This window comes from Eimeria tenella, genomic scaffold, assembly GCF_000499545.2.
Source record: "Eimeria tenella Houghton genomic scaffold, Eth_scaff31, whole genome shotgun sequence".
NCBI classification, from domain to species: Eukaryota; Apicomplexa; class Conoidasida; order Eucoccidiorida; family Eimeriidae; genus Eimeria; species Eimeria tenella.
Genome location: NW_013542966.1, coordinates 48,119 through 75,965, shown reverse-complemented (window position 1 = coordinate 75,965; position 27,847 = coordinate 48,119). Strand labels below are relative to the sequence as shown.

The 27,847-nt window shown below is 51.5% G+C and overlaps 4 protein-coding genes across 4 annotated transcripts; 2 read left to right on the top strand and 2 right to left on the bottom strand.

The window, feature by feature from the left end:
- Positions 1-9,251: 9,251 nt before the first annotated feature.
- ETH_00015290 (zinc finger (CCCH type) protein, putative) lies at positions 9,252-12,647 on the top strand (the record flags this gene model as incomplete). The annotated part of the gene is made up of 6 exons (XM_013376022.1): positions 9,252-9,322; positions 9,589-9,802; positions 9,948-11,572; positions 11,684-11,882; positions 11,959-12,065; positions 12,272-12,647. The coding sequence occupies 6 exons, from the start codon at positions 9,252-9,254 to the stop codon at positions 12,645-12,647; spliced, it is 2,592 nt and encodes an 863-aa protein (XP_013231476.1).
- Positions 12,648-14,307: 1,660 nt separating this feature from the next.
- Positions 14,308-17,750, bottom strand: ETH_00015285 (histone acetyltransferase GCN5, putative; the record flags this gene model as incomplete). Its single annotated transcript, XM_013376021.1, has 7 exons — positions 14,308-14,496; positions 14,759-15,028; positions 15,194-15,435; positions 15,564-15,693; positions 15,930-16,214; positions 16,568-16,814; positions 17,062-17,750. The coding sequence occupies 7 exons, from the start codon at positions 17,748-17,750 to the stop codon at positions 14,308-14,310; spliced, it is 2,052 nt and encodes a 683-aa protein (XP_013231475.1).
- Positions 17,751-18,581: 831 nt separating this feature from the next.
- On the top strand, positions 18,582-20,599 carry ETH_00015280 (50S ribosomal protein L3, putative; the record flags this gene model as incomplete). The annotated part of the gene is made up of 5 exons (XM_013376020.1): positions 18,582-18,944; positions 19,094-19,168; positions 19,315-19,453; positions 19,723-20,002; positions 20,275-20,599. 5 exons carry the CDS (start codon positions 18,582-18,584, stop codon positions 20,597-20,599), a joined length of 1,182 nt encoding a protein of 393 aa, XP_013231474.1.
- A 564-nt stretch (positions 20,600-21,163) lies between these two features.
- Positions 21,164-27,127, bottom strand: ETH_00015275 (uncharacterized protein; the record flags this gene model as incomplete). The annotated part of the gene is made up of 1 exon (XM_013376019.1): positions 21,164-27,127. One exon carries the CDS (start codon positions 27,125-27,127, stop codon positions 21,164-21,166), a length of 5,964 nt encoding a protein of 1,987 aa, XP_013231473.1.
- Positions 27,128-27,847: the final 720 nt, after the last annotated feature.

Here is a 27,847-nt window from a genome sequence, read left to right as displayed (position 1 = left end):
GGGGCTGCTGCAGTAAAGACATCACTGGAAAACATTCTGTTCTGGGATTGCTGGTCGGGAAATCCGTGGTGCTGTTTGTCTGCTCCGCTTCCAGGGAGTGGAGCAACAGCACGACGCTGTAAAGCTCCCTTTCCCGGGTTACGTCTATAGAACAACCATTCGCTGCATACGCTGCTAATGTTTCAAACCGCTACTCAGCTAAGTACCAATGGTGCTGGCGCTAGTGCAGCAGCCGCTGATCACGGAGCCCGCTTCTGAAAGGGGCTACTGCAGCAACCTGTTGCTCTAGCTGACAATAATGTACCACAAATATGGCATAGATATCCTGAGAAGCATTAGCAGCAACACCCGCAGAAGTCCCTCAACACCTGCTCCAACACCAGGTCAACCGCAGCAACAACAATCTGAAGCTGCTGTTTGTCTCTTCGCCTTGCTTGTATGGCCTGCATTGATTGGTGTGGTGGATCCTGTCCATTTTTTGGCTTGCTTTTCTGCAGCAGGCTATGGAGGCTGAAGCCATATCGCATGCGCATCCTTGCTGCTGAGCTAGTCGCCTGCCGCGGTTGTGCGTTTCACGCTTATACGTTAGTTATTTGAGTCGATTTTGTAATTCATTGTTATGCATGGAAGTACAATAGGGAGGGGGAGGGGAGAGACCCTGAAAGGACTGACGCTGGTGCGCTTCCCCCACCAACTCCCCCGATCCTCATCCGCACGAAACGCTGCGTGGGCAGTCTCACATGAAACAATGGAGGATTGATTACTTAACAACGCATTCAGATTGTTTTGTTATGAAGTAGCATGGCTAATATACTTTGATAGTGGCTATGTGAGGGTCACCTTTTTGTTTCGTCTGCTCAGGTTGGTCTTGGGTATGGTTGATGGCTCTAAACACTATTGCTCCTAATGGAAATACTCTCCAGAGCCTCTATAAAAGCATACCGGCCAGTGAAGCGTAAGAGACTCTTCATGTGAAGTCTCGCGTTGCCATCATCCAGTAAAGTGTTGAAAACGGTGCCTTCGAAGTCCACGGTCGCCGTAGACCTTGGCGTGTAACACCATGGAGAATATTATGCCTGTAATTTAACCCCAAGATAGCCCTGAACACTTCCCTCGCTTCATTTCTCCTATGTACTGACTGGGCCTAGCAATCATTTGCCGTTTGGTTCGGCCCTCTGGGAAACTGAGGAGCTGGTCAAAAAGAGCCTTGAGCATCTTGCCTTTGCTCCTACCCAATGCTACTGAGGGCCAGTGCTTTACATTGCGAATATAAGAGCGGCGAAGGGAGGCTCCAGAGCGCCCTGAGTAATCAATAGCTACAACGCTCCTTGTATGTGGAGTTTCCGTTCAGAGTAGCGAACTGCCATATACGTGCATGCATTTCCCGCTGCTTCAGTTTATTTGTTGAATATTTAAGGCCCTTTAGAGACAGGATGGGGGAAATTTATCTTGGGAATAAGCAGCAGGGCATGCAGTGCCCGATGTAGTGCGAAGGCACTACAATTGGATTCGCAGCTAGCCAGGGCAGGTAGCAACGTAGTAGAGAGCGCTGTGCACTACACCTGATATCTATAAAATCTGCTGATGGGGCAATCGCCCTCAACCAAGAGCATGCTAAATGAAAAACATAGACTCTTTTATTTCCAAGCGTGGTATTTTAGCTACGAAAACTGCAAGTCTTTAAAAGAAACCAAAAGAAAAGTTTCTAGGGAATATGCTTGTGTCCCGAAAAACTGCTACACACATACGATGTGAATCACCTGCCAGGAATCATCCTATGTCGGAAGTACTCAGCGGAGCTCCACCCAATGCTTTCCTAGCCTGCCTTTCCACCTAGCGAGGGAGAGTTCTCCGACATTGTGGTGCAACTGCGCCGCTACAAAAAAACTGGCAAGCACCTTTGGGCGTTTGAGACCCAGCGTTAAATAGCTCTTCTCCATAGATGAAGGCAAAAGCTTTGCTCTACAGGAACAGTTCAGTGTATCACCATAGGATTGGTGAGCATTTTGAACTCTACCACGATTGGCGTCCAGCGCGCTGTTTAGCGACCTCGCGAAGGAGCATAGCCAATACAAATAGGGGGCACTCTCTGAAAGCTAATGGTGTTTAGCTAGTATGGTAGTACACATATTGGCTGCCCGTGACCGCCCCGGTCTCACCCAAAGGTGTTCAAGAGTAGTAGAAGACTACTGATCGATGCATATTTTGTGGTCTAGGTTCGTGAACGGCCCATGCAAAATATCGCGCTTGAAGATTTGTTTTAACTCGAGGTAATTTACCTCGAGACTCTTCGGAAACTCTGGGGATAGAAATTTGCCTACTATAGGCCTGGCAAAATCAGTATGCGGTCTCTGCGATCAATGTCTAGCGTGTATCAATGGGCTCCAAGCGGCTCGGAAGGCAGTAAGGGTATTCTAAACCAGCATATTGATAAAACATAATGAGAATGCGTAACTGGGCAGAGACACAGAGCGTTTGGTGAGAGATTAGGAAACTTGCGGTCCCCCAGTGGGGTCCGGCAATTGGCCGTTTCGCAGTTTCAGAGAACTGGGAGCAGACTTTACAATGGGCATTTAACTAGCTAGATACTCTTCGAAATGTGTCCTACGCGAACGTGTAGAGGGTGGGCTGACTCAAGGTGACGAACTACGTTGCGTTCGTGTGTGCACAGAAATGCCACTGTCAAGAACCCTTTCAGCTAAGAGATCACGCGGGTTGAATTGTCAGTGGGTGGTTGTATGGGATAGTCGAGCAGCATTTGGGCCACAGGTCACGCTCCTACAGATTAGTGGGCACGGTGCGTGAGGCATCCGAGCAGACTCGAGCCTGCCAAGTGGGAGAAACAGTATATTTTGGTTTTGAAAGGGACAAAAAGAAAGAAAAGAATCCCTTCGTGGTAGGTCAATCTACCGAGACGTTCATTTTCATGGCTCTGGCTTGCTACAGACTTTGTGGTCCTAGCCAGCATTTTAGAATGACACAGACACACAGATATGAGACGAGGTTTCTTTTATGCTCACTCCGTCACGTTAGATCCTTTATCTTCTGTCCATTTTAAGTCAGCACATTCCTATACGCATTTAATGAGCTCAGAGCCCCAAAATTTGCAATTCAACAAGTCAAGGCGCATACCACGGAAGTAAAGGCGATCTCACTTGCCTTATTCGGGCAGAGCTTGAGCCTGCTTGATAGGTTGCTCATTTCGAGATAAAAATCGTAAATTCCCCCAAATGAAATAGTGCTTAAAGCACTTAATTAAGTAGAAAGCATACAATTCCGCATGGACTAAGCAACTTGTACCTGGCAAAAGGTTGGGGTATTCGGAAGGGAGTGGTCGTGTGCAGCTGCATCCAGGTCAGTCTCCCCTCCACGAAGTCTCGCGCACCACTTCAGCTCACTGAAAGATTCGGACATATTTGCTTTATTGGTTCCAGTGTAGACGTAAAGAGGTGGCTTCACCTTTGTGAAGGGGAAATTTCACTAACGGATTTGCTAGAAAAGAGGGCCAGCTTTCTGCAGTGTATGAGGAGTCGACTTCTAAAGTAAGCAGAAAAAACAAGTGCTAGACACTGGGATATATTGCGCCTGGACTTCATCACCACAATTTCGCTGGGCCATGCTTACAAATTAATTTTGAGCTGTACATGAAGACGCATGCAGTTAGAAAACGTGCTGTTGAAGGTGAGAGTCTGGGGGACACCGCACAAGCATTTTTAAAAGAATTGCTCACTATGAACGTGGGAAATTAAGAGCTGTGACTCATGGTAGGCAAGTTGCGAGCGGCCTTAGCGCGATATTTGTCTGGTGATCTTGTCATCACTGTTACCTTGGGGAAGGCGCTCGCTGTAGCTCACACCCTCCGCCCTGCAAATTTCGGCCCAAGTTACTACACCGTTTTTCCCTCTGCGCAGTGTCTTCCCGTGACGATTTTTTTTTCGTGCTTATGCAACCTCCTTCAGACGTTTGCTGGCGAATACAGGCAGTTGCTCTCCTGCCAGCAAATTTTGGAAGAAAGCCATTGTAGGGGTTTTGATTCAGTGGGCATGCTTGTACCTTCTAAGTTTATGGCCACTGGTTTACCCTTAGTTAAATGGCTATTTTGTGCTTTTTCATCGTGCGCGTCGTGATTGTTAAGGTGCCACCACCGTTTACTAGGTGAGTCGTGGAGCGGTCCTGCAAACTAAGCTGGTTAGCCCGGCGGTAAGTTCACGCTTTTCGCTAGCAGCCCATGCATACCTCCCGCTAAAGAATAGAAGATAGTCAAAGCACATGCATGGTGGACGGCATGAGAAAGGGTGGTGTAGCTGCGGTACTCACGGCTAGACCTGCAGTAAGGCAAAAAGCGTGCTTACAAGCCCTGTAATGGCAGCAGCAAAATCAGCGTCGTTTTTCGACTTACGGTTCAAAACACATTCTGCAGGAACGTACGCAGGGCCAGTGCCAACTCGTTGGTCTTGTAAGTGAAAAAATTGGAGGAAAGGGGCTAATTTAAGTGAGGGCTCAGCTGGGACGCTCTCACTCCTAGGAGCAAAACCAGGCGGGAAACTCTTACTTGAGCATGACGTAGTGAAGCACCCCCCACAAAAGCCCAGAGGGGCGAAGTTGATGGCGACCCAGCGAAAGCCGCGACAAAGAGCGCCCTTAAGACGCTGAGGAGGAGATCGGGCAAGATGGGCACAGTCTGGGGCTTTGGAGCGTAAAGTGGAAAGTAATCATCTCAAGTGCTGGCCAGTGAACACTGGATATGGCGCCCTCTTCATCTAAAGCAATTGCTAGGTCCTGCCCTCATCTAAAACAGGAAAATGGACGTGCTTTCAGCGCCCAAAGCTAAACATTCCAGCCTCCCTTGGTAGAAGATGATCACAGCAAGCTTGAGGACATAAGCGATGCGTACGTGTACTCCATAGCAGATAGACATCTGAAAGTGACTCTGAAGTTCGAACAAAAAGGCATTCAAGACGGCCGTCAACGTCTCAACGTTGCCTAGCGCCAGCGAAAAACCATTCGATTAATCGCGTCTAGTTCAGCACTGCAGTAAATGTCTGCAAGTACTGAAGGCACAGGAACATTGTAGACTCGCAGTGAAGCCATATGGCCAACGCTCAAAGGCTAAGTTGGCGTCAGTCGTTGCTGCATGGAATGTATCTCGCTTGGCTCTGCAGAGCATAGGCAGATTGCCATCAGGTCACACGAATCGGGCACAGAGCTTAAGTGCATATGCTCTCAGACACACTACAAAGGTGGGAAAGCGGCCGAGCTGACAAACATAGGTAGAAGGTTTCACGCAAGGGAGAAAGGCTGCATCGCCGCTCAGAACAGGTGAAAACAGCATGGGAATTCCTCAACTACTGAGCTTTAGGGGAGAACAAAAATAGGCACTATACAAAAAATGAAGGGGAACTCTCAAATGTTGCTGATACAGCAACGACTCAACGACTTTTTCACATGCTAAACTATCGCAGGGATCCTGAGCTGTGGATTGAAAATCCTTTTTTTGAGTTTGAGCTATTAGCACCAAACAATTTGGACGAACAGCGACACAGAATGCATAACGGCGCTGTCATGGACCTATCACATGCAGAAATCGGCTCTGCCTACCTATTGCTGATCAAAGCTAAAGAGCACTGGATGGCAATATAGGACTAAAACGAAACGGTGAACATCATGGCTGCTCCTGGCACTCGATGATCCACGTGACCAAGAGTGTGAGGGTGGTTATTTGGCTGGGGGGGAGCTCCTAATACCAAACATCCCACCACAAAGTACTGAACTACAAAGCTTTTACCTTTAGAGAACTGCGTAGAGGCTTTGGGCTGGCAAGCTGATTATCCAGAGTCATGGATCCGAGGCAGATGTACTGCTGAGCGCTACGCTGGAGTGTGACAGTAGCCTGGGAAGGTTACGTAACCAAAATAAGTGCCCAGCAAACGCCTACTCACTGTCTAAGATAAACAGGTATGAGTATTGAATGGGTACTAGTTTGATTTTAGGCTCAGTACTTGAGGGTACCAGTGACGCTGCAGCAAATGGGTAGTCCTTGCACGTAGAGTCCAGCGTGACCCCCTGCATGTCTCTTCTGTTCCGGGTGCGTAGGTTCGTGCCTACAGCTTCCCACCTAAGGAACCGTAAAAATAGTAAAAGGCTACAGACAACACCGCTGCAAATGCGTTTTCCAAGAAAATGTCTGTCTCTGCCGCATGCTTCTCCATCGCTGTGTGGGCATACCGTCGAAAGCAGTCCTTCTAGCAAACCAAATCGCTGGGCAGAGCACACTAGGCCTGATCGCGCGAGAACTAAGCCCCCTTGAATAATGCTTGTTTCCAGTTACCGTCCAAGCCTGCACATTCTGAATTATATGAACCGGAAAGTCATTTCTGGTCTGCATTGTAGAGCTTTGCTCTACACGGCGTGATAAAAAGCCACAAACCAGGTTTAGTGTTATATCTATGTTTTAATGGCTCCTAGCAACTCAATCCAACTTTATGCTTGCAAGAGCCAAGCTATTCTTCTCGGCATTCGTTAATCACGATGAATAAGTGTTCCTCGGATAACCTATATAAAGGAAAACATAAAAGCCAAGCTACGCTTGATACGCTTGAAATAAGGCGTGCTCCGTAGCCTATGCGCCTCAAGCTCCATGCTTACAAACACCAGCTCACAAGCAAACACATTTTAGGTCCTCGGGAGAATGCGTGCCTTAAAACTGCTATATATTCTACTCTAACGGACAAGCCATAAGGCACGCAGATAGCCTGCACCGGAGATCTGCACATAATGAGCACGTAGCTTGAACCACACCGCCAACCAAAGAAAACCTGTAACCAAAATTTGAAGGCTTTCAGGGGCTGCATAATAGACGGGATCATCCGGCTGTACCCTGCTTCTCTAGAGGCGGTTGCACAACTCCTAGTCATATGCGTTTCGTTTAGTAATTGACCAACAGGTTAATTCTGGAGGCATTTTTGAGTTGGTGAAGGAGTTTGAAACAAAAAGACAGGTGCACCTCAAGACATTTCTAGGCTCATCCGGTGCACCCGTGAGGTGGTACGGTATCAGATATCAACCTCCTGAAGTCCGAACACTTCAAAAGCGCAGGAAATATAAACAATGAGAAGCACCTGGGGCACAATTTTCGTTGTAGGCTTCGTATCGCATTCTGAACTATTGTGTTAGAAGCTTGCACAACGCATGGAAGCATACTGGGTTCAAGAGGCCTGCTCGAGTCAAGGTCCAGTAGCCAAAAGCTGCCCAAGGGCTATTGCCCGTTCTTTGGATAAGCACGCACTTGACAGAGAGAACGTCGATAAGTAGGCCGACGCAACCCGCCCTGACATACTATCTTCTCTTCCGTCAGTTTCCACTAAACTCTCCCCTTCGGAAGTGGCTATTTTAGTTGGGAAAATTGTTTGGGACGTAAATGTCAAAAGAGGGGAGCCTTTGGCTGATGCAGTGCCCCTCGCCTCGCCGGTTTGCCTCTTCTCGCCGAGTCCAGAGCCGCGTAGTCGTTGGGCAGCCAAACTGTAATGTTCATATAGTTAAGCGGGCTGACGAAATGAGTTACGCTGTAACCTGTGAGGTAGAGTGAAAGTGAGAGTATTGCGCCTAAAGGGCTTAAATTGGTGAAGCAAACGCCTCGCAGCGACTGGACGACATTTCCAACTCATAATATCAAGTTATGATGATGTGAGAATTCATGTGGCTACCGTATAGAACGAGCGCGGGATGTAATGAAGGTGTCACGAAGCAAGGGCCAGCAAACTGCATGCCGGTCCGTCGCGGCTGGCGTTTGCTGCGACGGCTTCGCTACTGCAACAAGAGTTAAAAACCAAAGAACTCCTTTAATCTTTATTCTTAGAGGAATTATGCAGACTCTTCCCTGCGCCATCAGCGCCTAGCTCACATTGGCTTCACCTGTATTTGTACTTGTTCCACCAGCGACGGCAGAAGCCTTAGGCTCAGTGTAGGCACAGACTAGAGCGCCCATCAGTACCGACAGCGTGCTGACTGAACCAGACAGATTGTCACACAGCCTACACGCTCAATAGGCCTCGAGGGCCTTAGGGCCCTAGAAGCCTGCTGGCTTGCGGCGACTGGGCCCTAACGTAGGGAAACATCTCTTGCACTTTTGTCCCCTTGTCAAGCTGGCAAGGAAATGGGGCAAACCTTGCTGGTTCGTCGAACCATATTTCCCTCATTTACGTCGTTCTGGCTTCTAAATTGTCTAGCGTGCGTTTTGTGCAAACGAGCTGATTACAAAATGCATGGGCCACCCAGCTTATTTTAGACAAGTAAACTATGTTTGTTTTCAATGAAATAGAGGGCAATCTGGGAAAAAATACGGGAGAGCAACTACTGGCTTCCAGTCTCCCGCTTCGTTGCACAGCCGCACTGAGCGAACGCCCACGGACTGGGTGCGCCAGCCCGTGACGATAACGCTCTACCTATACATATATATGCAAATTAAGTTATTTGGCATGATATTTACGATACATATACAAGAAAGAGGCAGATGGAAGGGGGAACTGGTCGTCAAATAGACGATATTTTTACTCATTGCATATCGGGCCAGCAGCGCTCACTGCACTCCGCTTACCTAGTATCGTGGGGAGAGGGAATCCCCGTCTTTCAGCTCCGTCGCTTTCACCTACCGAGCCTAGGCCTTGCATATTTCTATGCAGTTTGTTTTGTTAGATCGGTAAAAGGAAACTTCTCTCTTTTTTCAAGGGGAAGGGCGGAGTCTTGCCTTCCTGAAGCCCGGGGCCGCCAGCGATCCGGAACGTAGTAGTAGGCTCTGGTAACGAAGGGCCCAAGTCTGTTATTTATCGCACAACCGGAAAAATGTGATTTTCTCATATCTTTAGAAATTAGCTGCGGCAAGACAAGCCCAAGACATTACTTTCATGGATGCGCGCCCCCTTACTGCACCCTAGAGTGTAGGACACTGGGATTTGTATGCGCGTGGAGGTACTGCCCACATCACCACCTTCTATATTCGAGTAGTTTTATGTAAATTCTGTTCCCCGTATTTGCACCCTGCCTTACTAGTGACGGGCCTCGCAGCGTAACGGGGGGCTTGTCGTGCGGGATAATCCAGCGGCGCGTTTGGTGCTTTTAAGGAACCTTTGAGGCTTTCTTTCTGGTCCCTCTACTTTCGCCTGAGGCCCATTGCGGCGGTCTGTTTGTTTTTTTACGCCGCGAGTAGTCTTGGGATCCCCACCATCTTTCGTTTGAATTTTGTGACGACTGAGATAATGGCCAAGGATTACGACGTCCAAGCACTGCAGCCAAACGCAGGGGCCAACTTATCAGTACCTCTTGACAGGTATGACGCTGGCGCAGCTAACGTTTCTCTATCCGTACCAAGAACTGGAGTGCTAGGTTTTCCTGTACAACATCTTTTCGGGATTTGACTTAATTGCTGCTATTTGCAGTATCGGGAGCTGAGGGAGCTACTTGTTTTTATCGGGATCACCAGGTCCTTCATCTCATGGCGAATGTGTGAAATTGGCAATTCATGCATCATCTGCGGTGGTGTAATCGTATTGCAGTCCGATGCAGGCGTTGTGATGTGTTGCTATCTGTTCCCAGTCTCAACTGTAGTAAGATGAGGTACTCGGGCATCCTTGGCGACGTGATGGAGAGACTGACAGACAGGGCTGCTACGGCGCCTTGCTCTTTGCAGCTGCTGCATGCACCTCAGCAGCAGCGCACGGCAACGCAGATGAACATGCGACCATCAGCGGCTGGTTCACGGATGCCCAATGTGGGGCCTACTGATCTCTCCGATGAGCATGGGGAGGAGGTAAGCGTCAGTCCCAAGACAGCCACCCGCTGTACCTGTACTGTGCTGTTGTAGGTGTCCGTTGTGGCAGCTTCAGCACCTTCCACTGCACGGTTTGTTGCAGAACTAGTGTCCTGTCCATGTGAGTGCTTCCTTGTCTCTCTAGAGCAAGCCCCTTACTGATGAAGAATTTCATGCGGCGATTGGGGTCGCAGAAAGTCTCCTCGCAGAATGCAGCTCGGCAACAGTGGACAATGAATGTGGCAGCAGCGGGAGCACCGGCAGCAGCAACACAGACTGCGTGCGGGAGGCTGTGGCCAAGGCTTTGCTGCAGTTGCGGGGGGAGAGGACTCAACAACAGCCCATAGAAGCCCAAAACTATTCGCTGGCAGAGCAGCAGTACTCTCTTCCACACAATCAGCGAAATCCACATTCTACTATGGCAGGGTTATTCAAACCAAGGGGAGGAGTGACGGAGCAAGATGCGTTGTTGCTGCAGCTATTGCAGAAGCTCGGCGGTGCATCGGCGGCTGTTTGTGAGCCTTCTCGAATCGCAAATGAATTAAGAGAAGCCTATCCGTCGATTGCATCTATGCAGTTTCCAGCGAACAGCTGCGAAGCTGCGCCCGCGCTGGTGTCAGCAGCAGCAACAGGATCAACGACGACTACTACTGTGACTCACCTTCCCGTTCTTTGTGGCAAGAGCGGACCAGTTTCTGCAAATCCCACGCTTTCAGTTCTCCAGCCACCAAGCAGCATTAGCAGCGGCCACCAGCAGCACTTACAGGAAGCAGCAGCAATGACTGCCACCGCAGCAGAATCCATAGGGGACCTGCCTTTTGGCCTTGTCGCCAAGGCAACACAGCCCGGATGCGCGTCGACAGCTTCAGCTGCATCACATGCGCCGCAGCTTTATTCTTTCCTGGAGCTGCAGGAACAGGGGCAGGTGCAGTGTGGTGATCAGCAACAGTTGCAGAACAAGCAACAGTCCGCTTTGCCACTTGCCTGGATAAACCAGGCGGCCCACAGTGATGTAGGTGACTTCATGTGTCCTTTAGGAAGCACTGGTTTAGGAAGCACTGGTGGCAGCGCGAGCTCTCAGGGGGGTCAAGTGCCTGGGCCTTCTTCTGTGGCTGCTCTGGGCCTAGCCGACCGCCGCCTGTCTGCCCCTTCAGGCAGCACGGGCGCCACGCCGCTCACAGTCCCTTCAATTAATGCGCTCGGCATTTGCAGTGCCATTGGCGAACCGCTCAAGCAACAGAAACAGCAGCAGGCTCGACAGGTGCCTTCTCACCAGGGTGAAAGGATCAGTTCGAGAGCTGAGGAGGGCGAGCGGCTGAAAGCCCTGATTAATAGCATGTGGGGCGAAGGAGCAAAGGACATCGTGCCCTTTGGCTTGACGCCGCAAGAACTTACAAGGGACAAGCTAGGAGTAGTGGGCGGTCCGCTTGGCGCACATGGTGCGGGGAGAGATTTTTCGTTGAGCGCGCTTGCCGCGAGGCCTGCTGAGATCAGTGCTTGTAGAGCCGCGACTGAGATCCCTGGCAATTCTGCAGTTGCAGATCGTCTTATTTCCGCAGGAGGCATGCAACCAAAGCTGCGGGGGAAGCAGCTGCCGAAAGGGGATGAGGGGGATGAGATGGAGGTCGAGTCCGCAAACCGAAAGCTTGGAGAATTAAGACCTGCATGCTGTTACTTTCTCCTCGGCAAGTGTGAGTTTAGCCGCTCCTGTGTCTTCTGGCACCCCCCACCTGAAGCCGAGCCATCTCTCGTTGTCTGCAAGTATGGACGGTACGTGCCACCAACGTTTGTGCAGCACGGATAGCAGAAAGACCCGCAACAGCTCCGTCAGCACGGCACGGCCAGATTTTCAGTTTGGTCTCTCGTTTATATTTTTTTCAGGGTCTGCAACGCCCAACATGGACACCGCGTGTCTTACAAAGAACTGGCTGCGGTAGTCCATGCATTTGTCCGCCGTTGCCCCCAGCTGGCGCCTGGAGAGTCAGGGCGGCTTTATCACTACCTAAGGGTTTCCCGCTCGCAGCCGCAACAGCATATGAAGCAGCTCAGTGGTAGACCGCCGCCAGCGCTTCCACCATACGTAAGTGCTAGCGCTAGATTTGGCTCGTTCCTGCGTCTCGTTGAAATGATGTGCTTTCGGGATGTTTGCGTTGCAGATAATACATCACTTTTACAGGCTCCTCGACAGCGTCCAGGGCCGCGATTTGTCGGCCGTCAACTCTGTCTGGCGTCGAACGTTTGGCGAGCCTTTCCCCTACGCAGTGTACGTGTCAAAGTCTATGCAGCGCCATTAATGAGTTTTATTTGGAGCTGGGGGTGGTGTGATGTATCATTCTAGAGCTGGTAGGGATGTGGCGTGTCTTCCTAGAAATGTCGGTTTCCCCTGTATGTCCACCGTTGCCTTCATGCCGGGGACACGAGCGCCTTTTGGTTTGTAGCAGTTTCTGTGAATGTTTGGTCTTTCCTCAGGTTTGGTTTCGAACAGCTGCGAGCGGCCATCGCCTCGATTCCCGGTGTGCAGCTGACAACGCGAGGGACAAATGTCATCGTCAGCACGCGCAGCAAGGAGCCGAACTCTCATGAGAAGGGCGCGATCCTAAATTCATTGGCTTCGGCGGACTCGGTGGTACCTCTCAGAAATAAGTACACAGCTCAGGCGATACAGCAAACGGATTCGTGCCGCATGAGTCTTCTTCCCTGTCCACCTCTGTACCACTGCCAGGATCTTAGCAGCCCCAGCCCCCCAGGCAATGGAGGCCCTCACGCTGCAGCACCCCTCGCTGCCTGCTCTATTGGAGCACAAACACCAGGCCAGCAAAGCCTCCCAGAGATCCCCTATAAGTGAAACACGTTCTGCATCTATTCTTATCGAATATGACCATAGCGCCTTAAGGTAGGTTTGTTAGCGCACACATATATCTGTTGTGGGCGTCGGCTACTTTTTCTTCGTTAACTTCAGGCCTTAGGAAATGTCCGCGCGACAGAGATCCAGGTTCACTTTATTTTTAATGCCCCGCTGTATATGAACGAGACACCAGTCTTTCATATTTGTTTTCAGCTCGTGTTTAGTAGTCTTACCGCAGCCCTGAAAACAGAAAATCTTGTATTTTCGGTCCACCCACTTGTTTTGTATACTAATCCCCCGTGCTGCTGGCGGTCCTTGTGCCATGTCTTCAAAGCCAGTTAATCTTACAAGGTGCACTGTAGGGAAGGCGCCTTTTATTGCTCTGCGTGGGACATCGAGTTGTCAGCCTACATGAAAATTAGTACTTGTACATCAAGTTGTTGCTGTGCTTGAGGAGAATTACAAAGACATGCCACGCCCTTGTGAACCTCGTCCTCGAGACGTCGAGCTGTTTAGAGGCACTCGTGTTTGTTTTAATTGTATCTCTTCGAAGGTCAGTTGATCTTTGAGGAGTCGGCTGGTCGATGTGTTTCTTCTTGAAGTGCGTTTGCTCATCAGCCATTCCTTGGAGCTCATGAGCTAATTCTCCATAGCTATTTCAACTGTTTGCATGCGTACGAAGTAATATGTTTTGCCCGTACTGAGGGTGCAGAACCCCTGCTACCTTGGCATACCAACCAATTTGATGTGTTATTTTTGCTGTGGACAGCTTGGGTACCCGCGACAGGGAGGTGAAACCCGCCGTAGGCTTAGTGTGTATTCTGCATACTTAGTGCTGCTCCCAGTGACGGCGGAAACAGGAAAGCGACGGACGTCTTGCAGAGGAGGCAGTTGAAGATTGTCAGGGAAGAGCGCCTTTGCAAGATATTGCAGTCACGAGAACACGATATGTAACAAAGCCATGTGCTCGTAGTAACGACTAGCGTGCCCTGGCCACGTGGCTCAGGGGGAATGATTCGTCGGGATCGGTCGCAAGGGGGGCTGGCATCAAGGCGAAAAGAGAGTAAACGTGACACTTCAAAGCTACAGCCGTTACCTTTGAACACATCTAATTCGAGGCCTACAGGGGTACACTGTTGAGTGCGCAGTACCTGCGTGAGAGCTACTAAAGGGATACAGTACGAACTAAACTTTGACTTCCAATGCCATCGTTCCAAGTCTAGGTTTCCAAGACCAAAGGACATTTTGCTTGAATATATTCCTGTGCCTTGAGGGTCCATTACAGTAACAGCCTAGAGACTGAAGCTCACGCCCTTGTTGAAGCATCCGTCTCTAGCTGGCGATGGAGTAGAGGCTATCGCAGTCAATAAAAGCATTGATTTCTCCAACTACCGCCGGAGGAACTCCGCAAAAACGAACGCCAGCCAACAATGTACATGCTTGACGGTTTCTCCCACTAAAGTGCATATGCTCGTTATCTGTCCACCCCGAAAGAAGTTCAATTTCCTTGCTCCGCAGCCAAGAAAAAGAGTGATAGCGATTGCCATCGGACCCAAGCTCCAGAAGCTGGTACTAAATTAACAAAAGAACTCTGGATGTCATGCGTTTCTCCGAACGTCTTACGAGGTCTCAGACTCCTCCTAACCACTGGCAGGATCCCTTACCGCACGACTTCTGCAACACTGGCCGGCTCCTGTGTGTCTTGGATTTGCAATGCCTTGGGCCAAATAAACTTTTCTAACTCGTTTGCATATTTGTAGTATATGGTGGAGGGCCCGTTGTAGCGCCGGCAGTTCGCGAACATTCGCCGTAGCTCCGAAAGGAACGCAGCCTTAGAAGGAAACTGTTTCTGCGCACATTTCCACTCAAACTACTGGGAATTTAATCCCACATACCAGAAGGCAGACAAACCACAGGAGCACCAAGTACTGTGAGCCCGAACGCTTGAGCGATGTGGAAGAGTCACGCAGACTGCTGAATTACGCAACAGCAAAAAACCTAACGCAACACAGAGCCAGCAACCATCAAGCGCACTAAAATCCGTAGACTAAACAATTTTTTAAAAAAACATAAAAGACCGACGAGAATGTCATGCAGCAAGGCGTCTATACCTTCTTTGCCTTCTTCTTCATTGTTGAGATATCTGTAGGCTGGGTGATAATCTCGTAGTAGTCAGGGGCCTCGTCCTTTGCCACGGGTTTTTGGAAAGGCCATGCACTGTGGTGGCGAGAAAGGATGTCGAGCACGTGGACAATCTGCTCGTGCAGCGGCCGAGCGGCCGCCGCGCCGTCGCTACCCGCATCAGCTGTAGCTTGAGGGGTCCAGCCGTATTCCACAACCCCAGGTACTTGAGAAGGGTGCAAAACAAGATTGGGCTCTTTCTGCGAAGCGCCGAAACAGGGCCACACGCTCGTCCTCTTGCTCGCAAGGAATCTTACACGCATCTTAAGGCATATATTAGCTCAAATGCCCATTGGAAACCGTGCACCAGCAGCAACCTGCGTAAAATCTCGCTCACGGGTGCAACCGAGATCACAGCTCCTTACCTGCCAGCACGTCAGCCCGGGGAACACGCGGGGAGGCTTAAGGCGCATGATAGCTTTCTGTACGGTTTCCTGTTGGTCGTTTAGCATCTCATACAGACGTAAGTAATCAACTTTAGGGGAAATACGACATTCCATAAGGGTCCCTCCCTCGTAGTCCTTAATAAAGCCAAACCACCTCTCCTTCGGCATAGATATCTTCTGCGTGAATCCTTGCTTTCGGAAGTACCCAACAGCAAAGTTGTCTGCTCGTCACAAGCAAGCAACTTGCAACCATTAGGTTGTAACAGCTAACACCTCCAAACCTTGACCTGAGTCTGTCTAGCTCTTTAAGCTATACTGCCCCTGTTTACGAGCGGCCCAACAGGTTTACCAGCGTAAGTCAAAAAATATTCAATGCCGCTCTTCTTGACGTGCTCTTTAAGGTGGTTCATTAGGCGGGTGCCGTAGCCCTTGACTTGTTCAGAAGATGTAACCGCCAAGAATGCCACTTCAGCAAACTTCTAAAGAGATAAGCACACACTTCTAGGCTCAAATTCCTGGAGAGCAACCGGGTTCTCACCCCTACCTGGAGCTATGCGCCACGCAGGAGTCAAATGCACAAACAGCTAACCGCGCTTTTACACCACAAAGGAAATAAGACAGACAACGCTGCAAACGAGAAAGCAGACGCATCAAAATAAACTGATTAGCGTCGTAACTTAACAGGACGCGTGAACTTGGCTGAGCTGTGGCTTGCCTGCTTAAAATACGGCCTGAAGCAGCACCCTCCTATTATTTGCTGCTGCTTGATGAGGCAGAACGTGTAGTGGCTCCGGTCAAACACAAGGCGCACAATATATTCTCTGGGCATCTTCGGAAGCTGCCGTGAGAATATGTTTTTCGCAGCGACAAGCGCCATTGAGTGAAGCGGCTGGCGGTCGTTCGTCAGACACGCAAAAGAAATGAGACCAGATTGCTCCTCCCTAGCAGAGCCAAAGTCTCGGCTCAAAAACCCGAGACCCGACTCGGACACCAGGAACGACTGCAGCACAAAATAAATCATCTCACCATTATACCCATGTCGGCCGCGTCTGTGGGTCGGCAGCCACAAACCAACGCGGTCGACGTCGTGGTAGCTTTCTGAACGGTATCATTTCTGTAGGCTGATAAGCAGCCACGGAAAAGATAAGACCCATAGGTCTGCTAGGCTAGATAGCCAACGGCTCGTCCACAAAAGAACAAACGCACATCGATTCACAGAGGCTGAGTTGTAAATTTCTACTGCGGAGGTCCTGCACTACAAGCTGTGACTGTCCACCTCAGGTTTTCTTGAGTGACAACGATCACTTGAAGGAACGTCTCAGGCGACACAAGCCTTAGTCAGGGCTAGGGTACCTCCAGGGTGGCGTCGTGTGTCGTGACAGACTGAAGAGCTGCACACCTCGCAGCAGGGCTGAGGCTGGCCTCATCGCACAGTCGGTGGAAAACCGCAGCGCAGCAGAAGCCCAAAGGACCAGCTGAAATATCTCGTAGAAGGGAGGCACAGCAGCAGAGCAGCAGGGAACGCAGCATCCCCCGGCCAAATACGCAGCTCAACGAGGCTCCTGTTGGCTGTTTTCGCAGTAAGAAATCTCTCCACTCTCTGAAAAAAAGGAATAACCAACCAGCTCTCAAAAACCAAAACCTTCGAGCGGAACCTAAGGTTACGGGACCTACAGCTTAGGCATATACGGATGACCTGTTGAAGCACTCATACGAGAGGGACTTGCGGCTCCGTTCTCAACTGCCAACTCGACATGCTCCGCCTGCTGCGAAGGGGTGCGCACGCTTATCTAAGCTTGCCTGTAAAACCCAGTGTCGACACCAAGATGGTGACTAGACGAACTTGCCTGTAGTTTGTTTCGTAACTCCTGTCTGGAGGCAGCGTGCTACACCTGGTCCGCTCCTCGGGAGTCATGAGCTGTACAGTGTTAAGCGCGGCAGCTACAGCCATCGAGAGCTCCTCAAGGGCCTCTTGCCCTAGCAATCGCCCATCGTGAGGGACCAGCACCAGCAGTGACCGGCTGTCTATCAACTTGGGCGGCTGTAAAGAAGGGAAAAGCAAGCTCTCCGCTGTTGCACAGTCAGGTCGGCTTGCTGCAGTGGCAGCAGCTGCAGCAACTCCAGCTGCTGCACCACCGCTGCGGCAGGCTGCGGTCGCCGCCGCAACTCCACCAGCAGCTCGACGACTCGAAGTCCCCGAGGAGTTGCTACTACCGGTGTTGCTGTTGGGGTTGCGCTGGTGTAGCATCTGTTGCAACTGATCTAAGTGAGTAAAGGTAAAGGGGGAGGGTGGAGAGGGCTGCTGAGAAGGAACCAGAATGGGCTGCAGCACCTCTTTAACGACTCTGTGCACGATGTCCGATATAGATGCCTCAAGCGGCAGAACAGACTTGAACACTGGCATTCCATTGCTACTGCTGCTGTTGCTGGCTCCATGCCCGGCGCTGGGGGGAAAGGCCGCTGCCCCTGGGGCATCCAGCATGCCACTGACTGTCGCTGTGAGCCGGGGGGTGCCCACAGCACTTGACAGCACCATGCCTCAGCTGCTGCAACCGCCTGAGAATTCGTGAGCCAGGTTCTATGTGTCAAACTGAAGGAGCTGGCAGCTTGCGGCTATTGGTGTACTGCTCTATATTCCTATTCCCACCCTTTGAAGGTTGCAGCAACGGCAGCAGCTGCAGCCGCTACTCCGCAGTGCTCCCGTGGTACTGGCGACTGAGATGCTCGAAAATACCCACGAGGGGGTGTCCTTACTGCCGTAGCTCCACGATAGTACAGTAGCCGGTGGAAAAACCCTGTTCACAGCAGCAATTTAAGCCTTTTCTTTGCACTATGCATGCTATTGAAAGCGCCTAGAACAACATCATGGAAGATTTACGAGGGTCTCTGCATGCAGCAAGCCGCCAAAGGGGGCTCACTAAGAACGGGTCCTCAGAAGCTGTCTAATGCTACACTGTTAATGAGCAAAGAACGCAAAGAAATTGTTTCGTTTGACATATTCAACCGCAGAGATTAACCTGATCAATCTGAGAAAGCTCAAGACAAGGGAAAGGCAGAGGAACGGCAGGCACAAAACACTGCTCCCGCTGAGGCGATGACCCATACGATCATCAGCTTGAATGAAACCCACTCATTGTTGGCCCAGCAAGTCCGTTGACAGAGGTTTTCATTCCAGGAGCTGCTACAGTAACATTGTCGAGGAGAAAGTAAGGTGCACTGGCGGGCGAGCTGGAGGCAGTGGGAGTGGGAAGACCAGGAGCAGTCCAAAGCACAACTTGCAGCAGTGGAGACGAATTGTTCTATGGGCGCATCGGCGATGGAATATAAGCGGTCCTTCCGCGTCTCGTGAAGGCTTTGTGCCGCTACTATGGGACATTTTAAATGCGGCTGGCAGAAGCCAAACCTGGTGTTCGTACTTGGGCAAGTACTGTTCCTTTTGCTGCCCACTGTGTTCACAGACAGAGGTTCTTCAGCGGCAAGCGCAAGGTCTTCAGTGCTGGCAAACTGTAGTCAACGTGTAACCTTAGAATATGGTAGTGCAAGGCCCTCTGCATTTTTGCTTAGGGCGCAACATAGCCCATGCCTAGGTACAGTAGGGTTATTAGCTGCATCGCACCTGCGCGAGCAGGAAGAGCACTGGCAATTTTATGGTGGGCCTTGTGCTAGAAGAAGATGCCCCAGGCGCGGCAGCAGCAGCCGATCAGGGGAGACTCGACTATGGGCTCGAAAGGTAGGTGCAGTACATGAGTACTCTAGACGACCGATCAGACGATGGTTTCCTCTGGGGCACTGCTAGTGAAATGACTAGGTAATCAGATGGCAGCAATAGTAGAAACTGTGTAAGTAGAGTGCGCTGTTGCCCGCCGAAACTCGATGCAGTTCTTGAATCTACGAGACCCTGAGGAACCCCGGCCAGAGTTGCAGGACTTGCGCTGGAAGGACTCAGAGCCCAAGGTAGGCCGTACAATTCCTTTACATGGCTCACAGCACTCATTTCCCACTCTTCAGTTGCAGCGGTAAGGGCAAGTTAGCTCAGAACCAACCGAGCGGAAAAAGCGAAGCTTCGAGCCTGTCTGCGAGCACTGCGGGTATACGCTCAGGTGGAGATTTTGGCCCTGAAGGTTGGGATGACAAGTGTTTTTGCGTCAGATGGAACCACAGAGCCTGCCACTTTATTGCAAGTACTTCCAGCTACAATTGTCCAGTTTCTTGAGCACGGAAAAGCGCTAGTGGCATACGGTAGGAGATAAAGGGTACTTCAACTAGCTCGCAGCTTCTCTTTAACTTTAGTGGACAACATGGAGCATACAGATTGTCATTCAGGGTCGGGGAGGCACACATATTCCTTGAAAGACCTCATTAGCTCGTCACATGAAACCTACGTGCATCTTACCTTGAACGCTTGCGGATGCTCGTTCTCATGCACTGTCATCCAGTAGGTCGCCTGTGAATTCCAAGGGAGTGATCGTGGCATTTGATGTGAATTTTCTTGTTTTGCTATTGCGCAGATGATCCCCTTCACAGTCACCGCTTCCTGCGGCGATCCGTTCTCGGGGTTCTTCAACGTGTGGGAAGCAGCGGAAGCGGCACCAGTACTGCCGGAAGCAGCAGTAGAAACAGCATCAGCAACAGCAGTCTAGCCGCGATATCTGCACAACCAGCTGCGGATTACGTCTTGGGGCAGATTTTGGATGTGTCAGCTCTTGTGGGAGCTGCGCGGGTCAATGTAAAGGGGAGGCCGAAGAAGAAGGGGTTTGAAGGGGTAATGCAACGACACGGCTTTAAGGGGTGAGGCCAGTCTTCTAAGCGGCCCTTCTGTGATTTGCCGTGGTGAATGTCAAAAGAAGTACGCACCCACGAGCGTATTGGGTAAAAGTATTTGTATATCCATGCTACGAGGCGAGTAAGGAGCTTTTGGCTCATGCGCTTGTTCCCATGCCTGAGATGTTTCCCCCTGCTTGGAGAAAACCTCGAATCTTCCGGGCCGCAGCGCGCACTGCTGCTCTGAGATGCGGCAACCATGAACTTTTGGTTTTCCTTATGCGGAAAACTACTTGCAGGGGACCTGCTACACACGGCTCGAAGCATCATAGAGGTCCTGGTTCTATAGGAGCTGGAACAGACCCCGGGCGTGTACTGCCGGGCTCTCGAATGGCGGGAAGAGATCCGAAGAAGACAAGCACAGTGAGAGATTTACTGCTCTTGGGTATAAACATTAAGAATAATTCGCTTCTGGTGAGAGGTGCGGTGCCGGGTCACTCTGGAAAGACAGTTCTTCGAATTCAGTGGAACAGGGCGCGGGAGCAACAGCTAGAGCTGCGGCGACGCTTAGATGAGGCTGCAGCAGAGGAGTTCCTACAGCATAAGAAGGGCCGCCCCACATGAAAGAACAAGTATTGCTTATGGTGACTTCGTTGGAGCTACACTTCATTCGAAACTCGAGCTGCAGGAGCAGCTTCGGTGCCAGAATCAACTGTAGCAGCAACCAAGGCGTACACTGAGGTGCAGCCTCCTGCATTTTACTGTGATGCATCTACAGGGTCGACGTACTGCAGCCGTTCGGGCTGCAGTGGGTGCAGCACTCGGTAGCAAACTTGATCAGTTCCACATGGGACTTCGGTGTGTGTGGCGCCGCTTTTTCCCGTGTATGCGTCTTGAGGTGTAGTTCTAACCGCTTGTCTCTTTGGTCGGCTTGTTACTCGCTAGTCAGGCTTGTTACTCGCTAGTCAGACAGCTCGTTCTGCCATGACCAGTATGCTGCAGCTGTGCCAAGCTCAGTACACGCTGAATGCATGGCAAGCTACGGAAATTTATCTGTACAAAGATTGACATACGTTGAGCACGGATCGCGGTAGCCAGGGCCCTTGTTTAACAACTTAAGTGACTGAACACGCACATTGAGAGATGTTCCGCAGACCACTGCGAACACTGAGCTACGACGGCTGCCGCTCAAAAGCTGTTCCTCTTAGCCTTGTCTAAACTCTGAACCCCTGCTGTGGCCGCACCCGGCGACAGCGCTGCAAGTTCCACTGCTGTATTTCCCTTCAACCCCGCAGGCTGCGCCAGAGAACCACGTCTTAGGGGCCGCGCGCCCTCAGGAGCATCGCCTCCTCGAAATTGTGAGCTGGTCGGTGCTGCTGTCCCGGCATTTTCTGTGGTACAAGCCACTTGCCCTGGACTTCTGTAGGCCCCCTGTGGTCCTTCCTCCGCAACTGCAGCCTCGAAAGTCCCTCCGTCGCCGTTTCTCTGAACACAGGCGACCAATTCGCCGTTGCCAGGTACATCTAGGTTTCCAGCACTTCCTGCGGTAACACAAACAGCGATTGCTGCTTCTGCAGGCCTTAATCGCAGCGCATCCAGGTTTGCATTTTTACGTGGGAGCTGGTCTTCCACTCTGTAGTTCCTAGTACGGGAAACAACCACACCAGGAGCTGCATCGACGGTTTTTGCTTGTGCGCTGTCCTCCACGTCGGCTGAGACGATGCCAGCGGATGCAAGGAGATCAGAGTGGTGCTGCGCCTCCACCAGCTCGCCACTAAGTTCTGCTGTGCGACGCTGCTGTCGTGCCATTTGTTGTACTTCCGGATGGTGCTGAGCCACCAGTGGTTGCCTCAGTTTTAGGGTTAATGCTACTGAGCCGGAGGCCCCTTCCAACACTGATTCCTTTTCCTGGCGCACCAGCTGCTGTTGAGGTGCCAACTGCTGTGCAGCCATTACTGAGTGTTGCTGGTCCCTCTGGACGTTTTCCGTTTCTTCCTCCGCTTTCGCCTCTTCTTGTTCTCTCGACGTTGTACAGCCTTGCCGCCAAGTGACCGTGGTTGGTGGCTCTAAAGGGTGTTGTCGTTGCTCCAGCATACGCTGTTGCTGTTCCACGAAGCTCGCGTTCTGTTGCTTTAACGTCTTCTGCTGCATCTGACCCCGCTGCTCGGAAAGCTGGTCGTGTTGCTGTTCATCCACTCTTTGACCGGGCTTCTGCAACAGCCTATGGTCTCCACATTCATGCCCCTGTCTCTGCTCCCGCTGTACGTGCTGGCATTGGTACTGTTGCTTGTGGGAAGAGGACCCTCTTTCTAACTGTAACCGTTCAGAGCCTACAGTCAGGTAGTGATCCCACGTACGATGCTTTGACTTCTGCAACAGCTGAGTTTCGTTGCAATCTAGCTGAGTAAACCAAGGGGGCAACTGTACAAGGCTGGCGGGAACCACCTGGGAATTTCCCCGTCGCAGCGAACGACTTGTTGGCTTCGGTGGCATCCTGTTCCACAGTGACTGATCCATCTCCCTCACACTTTGGTGTTGCGAATGCGGTCTATGCTGATCCAGCTCCTGCCCAAGCGAATACTCCTGAGTTAAGGGTCGCCGTGGTGGCTGTTGCTGCTGCAGCCGATGCTGGGTCAAATATACGGCCTCACTATGTGGACTCCAGTGACTCGGGAGTTGCTGCTGTCGCGGGTTCGGTTCTAACAGCAAACTGTTCTGCTGCTGGTCCTGTTGAACACAGTCAAATCCAAACCCAAGTTGGCCAAGTTGCACTTTGTGAACCTCTTCGCAGGAAGCAGACAAAGACAGGGACTGCTGCTGGTGTATTCGTACATTATGCTTTTTTGGGTGGCTTTCTTGAAGCCCAGGCTGGACTTTGCTCCCGTTCAAAGAGCCAAGTATACGCTGATTCTCACGCAAAAGTAATTGCTTTTGTAGCTGGCTTGTTAAGCGGTTCGTCGGCTGTAGCGGCACATCGCTGCCCTGCTGCAGCAGCCCAGTAAGCCCACATTCCCGCCCGTGAAGCAGTATTGCGTTATTCTCTTGCTGTCGCACTTGAAAATATTCCCGTTGATATTTATGGTGGCATTCTGCCTGACCTTTTGTGTAAGGCGATGGCACATGAGGTGGCTGCTGCTGCTTCGGTGGGCATTGCAGCTGCAACAGAGGCAAGGGCTGGGGGAGACTCTGCTGCGCCTGACCTAGTGTTTGGGCTTGCTGTTGCTGCCGGCAGGCTTTCGAAGACGATTCAGTGCCTCGCACATCTTCACTGCAACCTAGACTTTGTGCAAGAGGCTTCTGACACTTCGCCGTCTCCCGCTGGTGCTGCTGGAGCTGCTGCTGCAGTAACAACTGCTGCAGAAACAGGTGCTGATCACCCTGATGCGCGCTTTGCTGGTTCTCGGAGATGATTGACTGTGTAGCTTCTCGTCTTGGATGGAGAACTGATTCCTGTAAGGACATCGATGACTCCAGTAGAGAAGTCGTTGCCAAATCATGAAGGCTGCAGGGGAAATTCTTGTAAAGCGGCACCTGCCGTTGCTCTTGATCCTTGGTACGGCGTGCTGTTGCATTACTGGCAAGTTGAGGGACGTTTCGGAGCCATCTTTGCTGCGTCAGTGCAGGTTCATCCTTCAGCACCTGTAGGGAATCTGGAGAGTTTGGAACCGTTGCTGAAGAGATGGGCTGCTTTTGTTGTTGGCCCACTTCAGGAATCTCTACATTAAATCTTGTCTGCGCTTCTCTGTGCGCCTTGTCTTCAAGCTGGTGCACTCTCGAAGATGCGCTGTCCGTACCCCGCGTTGCGCTGTCCGAGCTCTGAAGTGGCTGCTGCTCATGCTGCAGCTCCTGCAACTTTGTGCTATGCATGGTGAATCTGGAAGTGCCCGCTTCACCCTGAGACGGGTAATCATGGTTCTGGGGAATAGGAAGTTGCCCCTGTTGCAGTAGACTCCGGGGATGCTTCTGATGCTGCTGTTGCTGTTGCTGCTGCACGTGCATTTCCTTCCCCGAATACTGTCGGCTCCCCGCTAGGTCAGACAAAAGCAACGCCTGCAACAGAGTGTTGTCTCCGCGCCGCTGACGATGCTGCTGTCCCTGTGCTTCTTCTCCATTGTGAAGCCGCTGCCATTCTTCGATAACTGCTGTGAGGCCTGCTTGGTTTATGAAGGACATAAACAGCTCGTCAGCTTCGGGAAGTGTTATGTTAATTTCCTGTGGAACTATGCGCAAGAGGGGCCAAAATGCAGCAGCAGGGAGGGATGCAGCAGCACGATCAAGAAATTGTAGCCGTTGCTGCTGTTCCTCTTGCTGCATGCGTTGCAGGACGCCTTGGGCTAACTCTGCAGCTTTACGAAAGGAAATAGCAAATACGAGCCGTCGTGCCGTCTCCCTCGCCGCTGCAGCAAAGGCAGCTGGGCACGCATATATTCGCCGGAGCTGGACAAGAGCAGCATCGACACGCTGTGCCCTGCTGCTGCACGCCAAGCCCTTCTCGTGAAACTGTCGCAGCATTAGTCGTCCCCGTAAACATGTACAAATGAGATGCAGCTGATTTCGGCAGTGACGTGTCCAAGCAGCCCGCTGCTGTTCTGTTAGGTCCTCTTGCTGGTGCTGTAGCTGCTGCAGGTCCTCCATAGCAGCTCCCTGGTGCGCAGCAAGGACCCGCAGCTGCTGAGGAGCAAAGTTAGAATACGCAATAGGAGGAGCTGGAGCTGCTTTAGCCACTGCAGCAAAGGCTCGAGTATGTACGGATGTCAGCTCCTGTTGCTGAACAAGTAGCGCTGACATGGCTGCCCTCGTTTCAGCAGCTGCAGCAAGCAGCTGATTAGCTGAGGACCTGAAGGTACAAGCTGCTGCCTGGATATCCTGCTGCAGCTGCTCTACTTGCTGAAGCACTGCTGTACGATCTGCAAACACTGACGCAGCAAAAGCGCGAATAGCCGGGATGTTCAGAAGCGAGGCTGCTGACTGTCGCGATGCTCCTGAATCGTCCGCTTCTACTGATACTGATGTAGCTGTCTTCCCCACTGTTACGTCTGCAATTTCAGGAATGGGGGTGGGAACTGTTGCCTGCCGGCGCATTGGTGACGGTGACCTCACAGAAAGGCTGCTGCTCTGCCGCCTTACTTTGAGTGGGATGCTTTCATTCGCTGCAACACGGCGGCACCTGATTTGTGAGTTGCTTGTGTCCTCAATAGGGCCTGCTGTTGCCGACAGTTCCGTCGCTCCCGTTGCTATGTCTGAAGTCGCAGGTCTACCGGCTTGCGTTGGGTTGCCGGATAGAGTGGCAGTTGTCCTCAGCTTTCCAGCAGCTGCTGCTGCAGGTAAGGTGCACTTCTCCCTCGAGACGACTGTGTGCTCAAGTAACGCTGCGTCTCCCTCCACACTTGTAATAGGGGAGCCGGGGTGCACGGGCTTTTGTTCTGGCTTCACTACGGGGGAACAGTCTCCAGTTCTTTGCAAATCTTCACGATGGGATAGCATATGTTTCCCAGACGCTGCAGATGAGACACATGAACCACCAGAAGCAGCCATAAATTCGACTGGCGAGTGCTGCGAAGAATGGCTTCCATCAGGAATACTTCCTGGAGAATGGAATGCATCCGCAGGAGGGCCTTCACCAGATATTACAACGGCCAGACTAGAAATACTTGCAGTAGGACGGACTGCTTGTGTTGGGGTTGCTGATGATTTTGTTGTAGACCTTGCTGTTCCTGTTCTTGCTGCTAGCCGCCCTGGGGTTGCTGTTGATACTGTCTCTAGTGAAGCTAGACCAAACAGCTTATCTGCGGTTGAGGTCCCTTCAAAAGCAGCCTCGGATTTCTCAGTTTCCGCACAGTCCTGCTGTCTGCTCTGCCCAGTTGCTGGGGACGCACGAGAAGTGCTATCGGTTGCACAGGAAACGGGCCCCGACCCTTGTTGCTCCTGCCACTGCATTTCGGCTTCACTTTTTAACTGCTCCAACATAAGCAACACAGGGTCTAGCGGTGTCCGCTGCAATCTGAGAAGTATTTGGTCAAATCCGATGACGAGGTCCTCCTGCGCCTTCGCCTGCTGATGCAGCCGCAACTTGAGAGCCTCAGCCCACTTGAGCGCGAGCTCCGCATGCCTCATCAAGGCATGAATGACAACATCAGCAGCCCTCTGTTGCCGTCCAAGGCGCACGTGGAGATCAGCGGCAACCGCAGCAGCATCTCGGGACATGCATAGGACAGGGACCGCTGCAATTATGTTGCTGCCGAACGACCTGAACGATGCATCACTATCAAGGAGCGCGGCGGCCCTGAGGGCTTTTAGTTCACCACTAGCAAGTCGCTGCTGAGATGGAGCCGACGGGAATCCAAATCCCGCGCTTGAGCATGCGCAGTTTAGATCAGGGTCGTGCTTCTCTCCAAGATCAATTGTGCGCCCTACGCCTAATGATACTGCGTCGCCAGTCCTTGCTGAAGAAGTAACAGCCCATGCCTGCGTCTTCTCCAATGCCGTTTTAACGTTCGAATCAAAAGCAAAGGGGGCTTCAAGTGCACTGGATGCTACGTGAAATGTTTGTTCTCCTACGGCAGTTGTTACAGCTGTTGCTTGTGCAGGCGGTGCTCGTGCTCCGCTGCTGCTGTGCCCCAAGCACAAAAGCAACTCTGGACGAAGAAAAATTAGCGACAGAGAACCCTGTAGTTGTAGGAAGCTGCTGGCGTAGTTGCCGCTGCTGCTGCCCGTGTGTTTTCCTTGCCCCGCTGCTGAGGCTGCTGCCTCCGCTGAAAGGCTCCTTCCCGTAGCCTCTACAAAGCAGAGGCACCTTTGGGGTTCCCTGCAGTCGGAAGTAGTACGCTGTTTCCCGTTAGTGTGTTTACCCTGATCTTTTACTACATCTTTATCACGTGTAAGGGGTGGAATACTTGGGAGCAGCTGGTGGATGTAGCGGTCAAGGCTCAACCACGAGCAAGTCCCTGCTCTCTCTTGGGAGCAAGACAACCCAGCATCCTGCTTTCTTCGAGCATTACTCCCAGAGTGACTATGTGGCAACACAAACCGGAACGCCTCTCCAGTCAGTGCATCCAGTAAGACCAGCTCTTTGGAGCTCTCCGACTCCCCGTGGTCGGGAGGCACAATATGACTTGGGCCGCTACTGCCACGAAAAGTACTAAGGCCCTTCATGGCTCTAGAACTGGCTATGGCGACTCCAAAAATCGTGCGTTTGCTGCACGACAGCAGCCTTTAGCTGCGCTGCAGCGGCTGTGCAGACCACCAGTTGTAGCTGCTCACTTCATGAGAACTTTCGCCACCAGCATCCCTATAAGAAGTCCTGAAGGCAATCAGTTTCGACGCAAAAGTACCTGTTCACGGACTCCTGTGAGCCTCCTGGCGTTTCTTTGTATAGCAGCGTTCGCCTCCTTCTTCATACCCAAGACAGCGTGGAAGTCGCGGGTGCTTCTCATGAAGCCTGCCTTGATCCACCTTCAATGCACCACGGCATTAAAACAACCGAAAGATACTTTTATAGTTGTTTTGCGTTAGGACGGTCAGAGCACCTGGCTGTGACAGGACATGTGCCGAGCACACCAGTGGTCAAGTCTGCAATACAGCACTTGGCACCCATATAGGCGCCCCTACTGCTGAAAACAAGAGAACAGACATATTTATTCTCTTTATAAATCTTTAGTCAGACAAGAATTTAATTTCGTTTTTCTGCAGCTGAATCCGGGTCACAATCCTCGCAGCTAACAGCGCATGCCAGTCCCCCTCCTGCCCACTGTGTGTCCCAGTCCCGTTATTTGTTACAAATCAGTGCCCTCCCAAACCACATGAAAGCTTTTGAAGGCTCAAACTGTTACACTGAAAAGGAAAGGTGAGAGCGAAGAAACTTCCTAGCCCAAA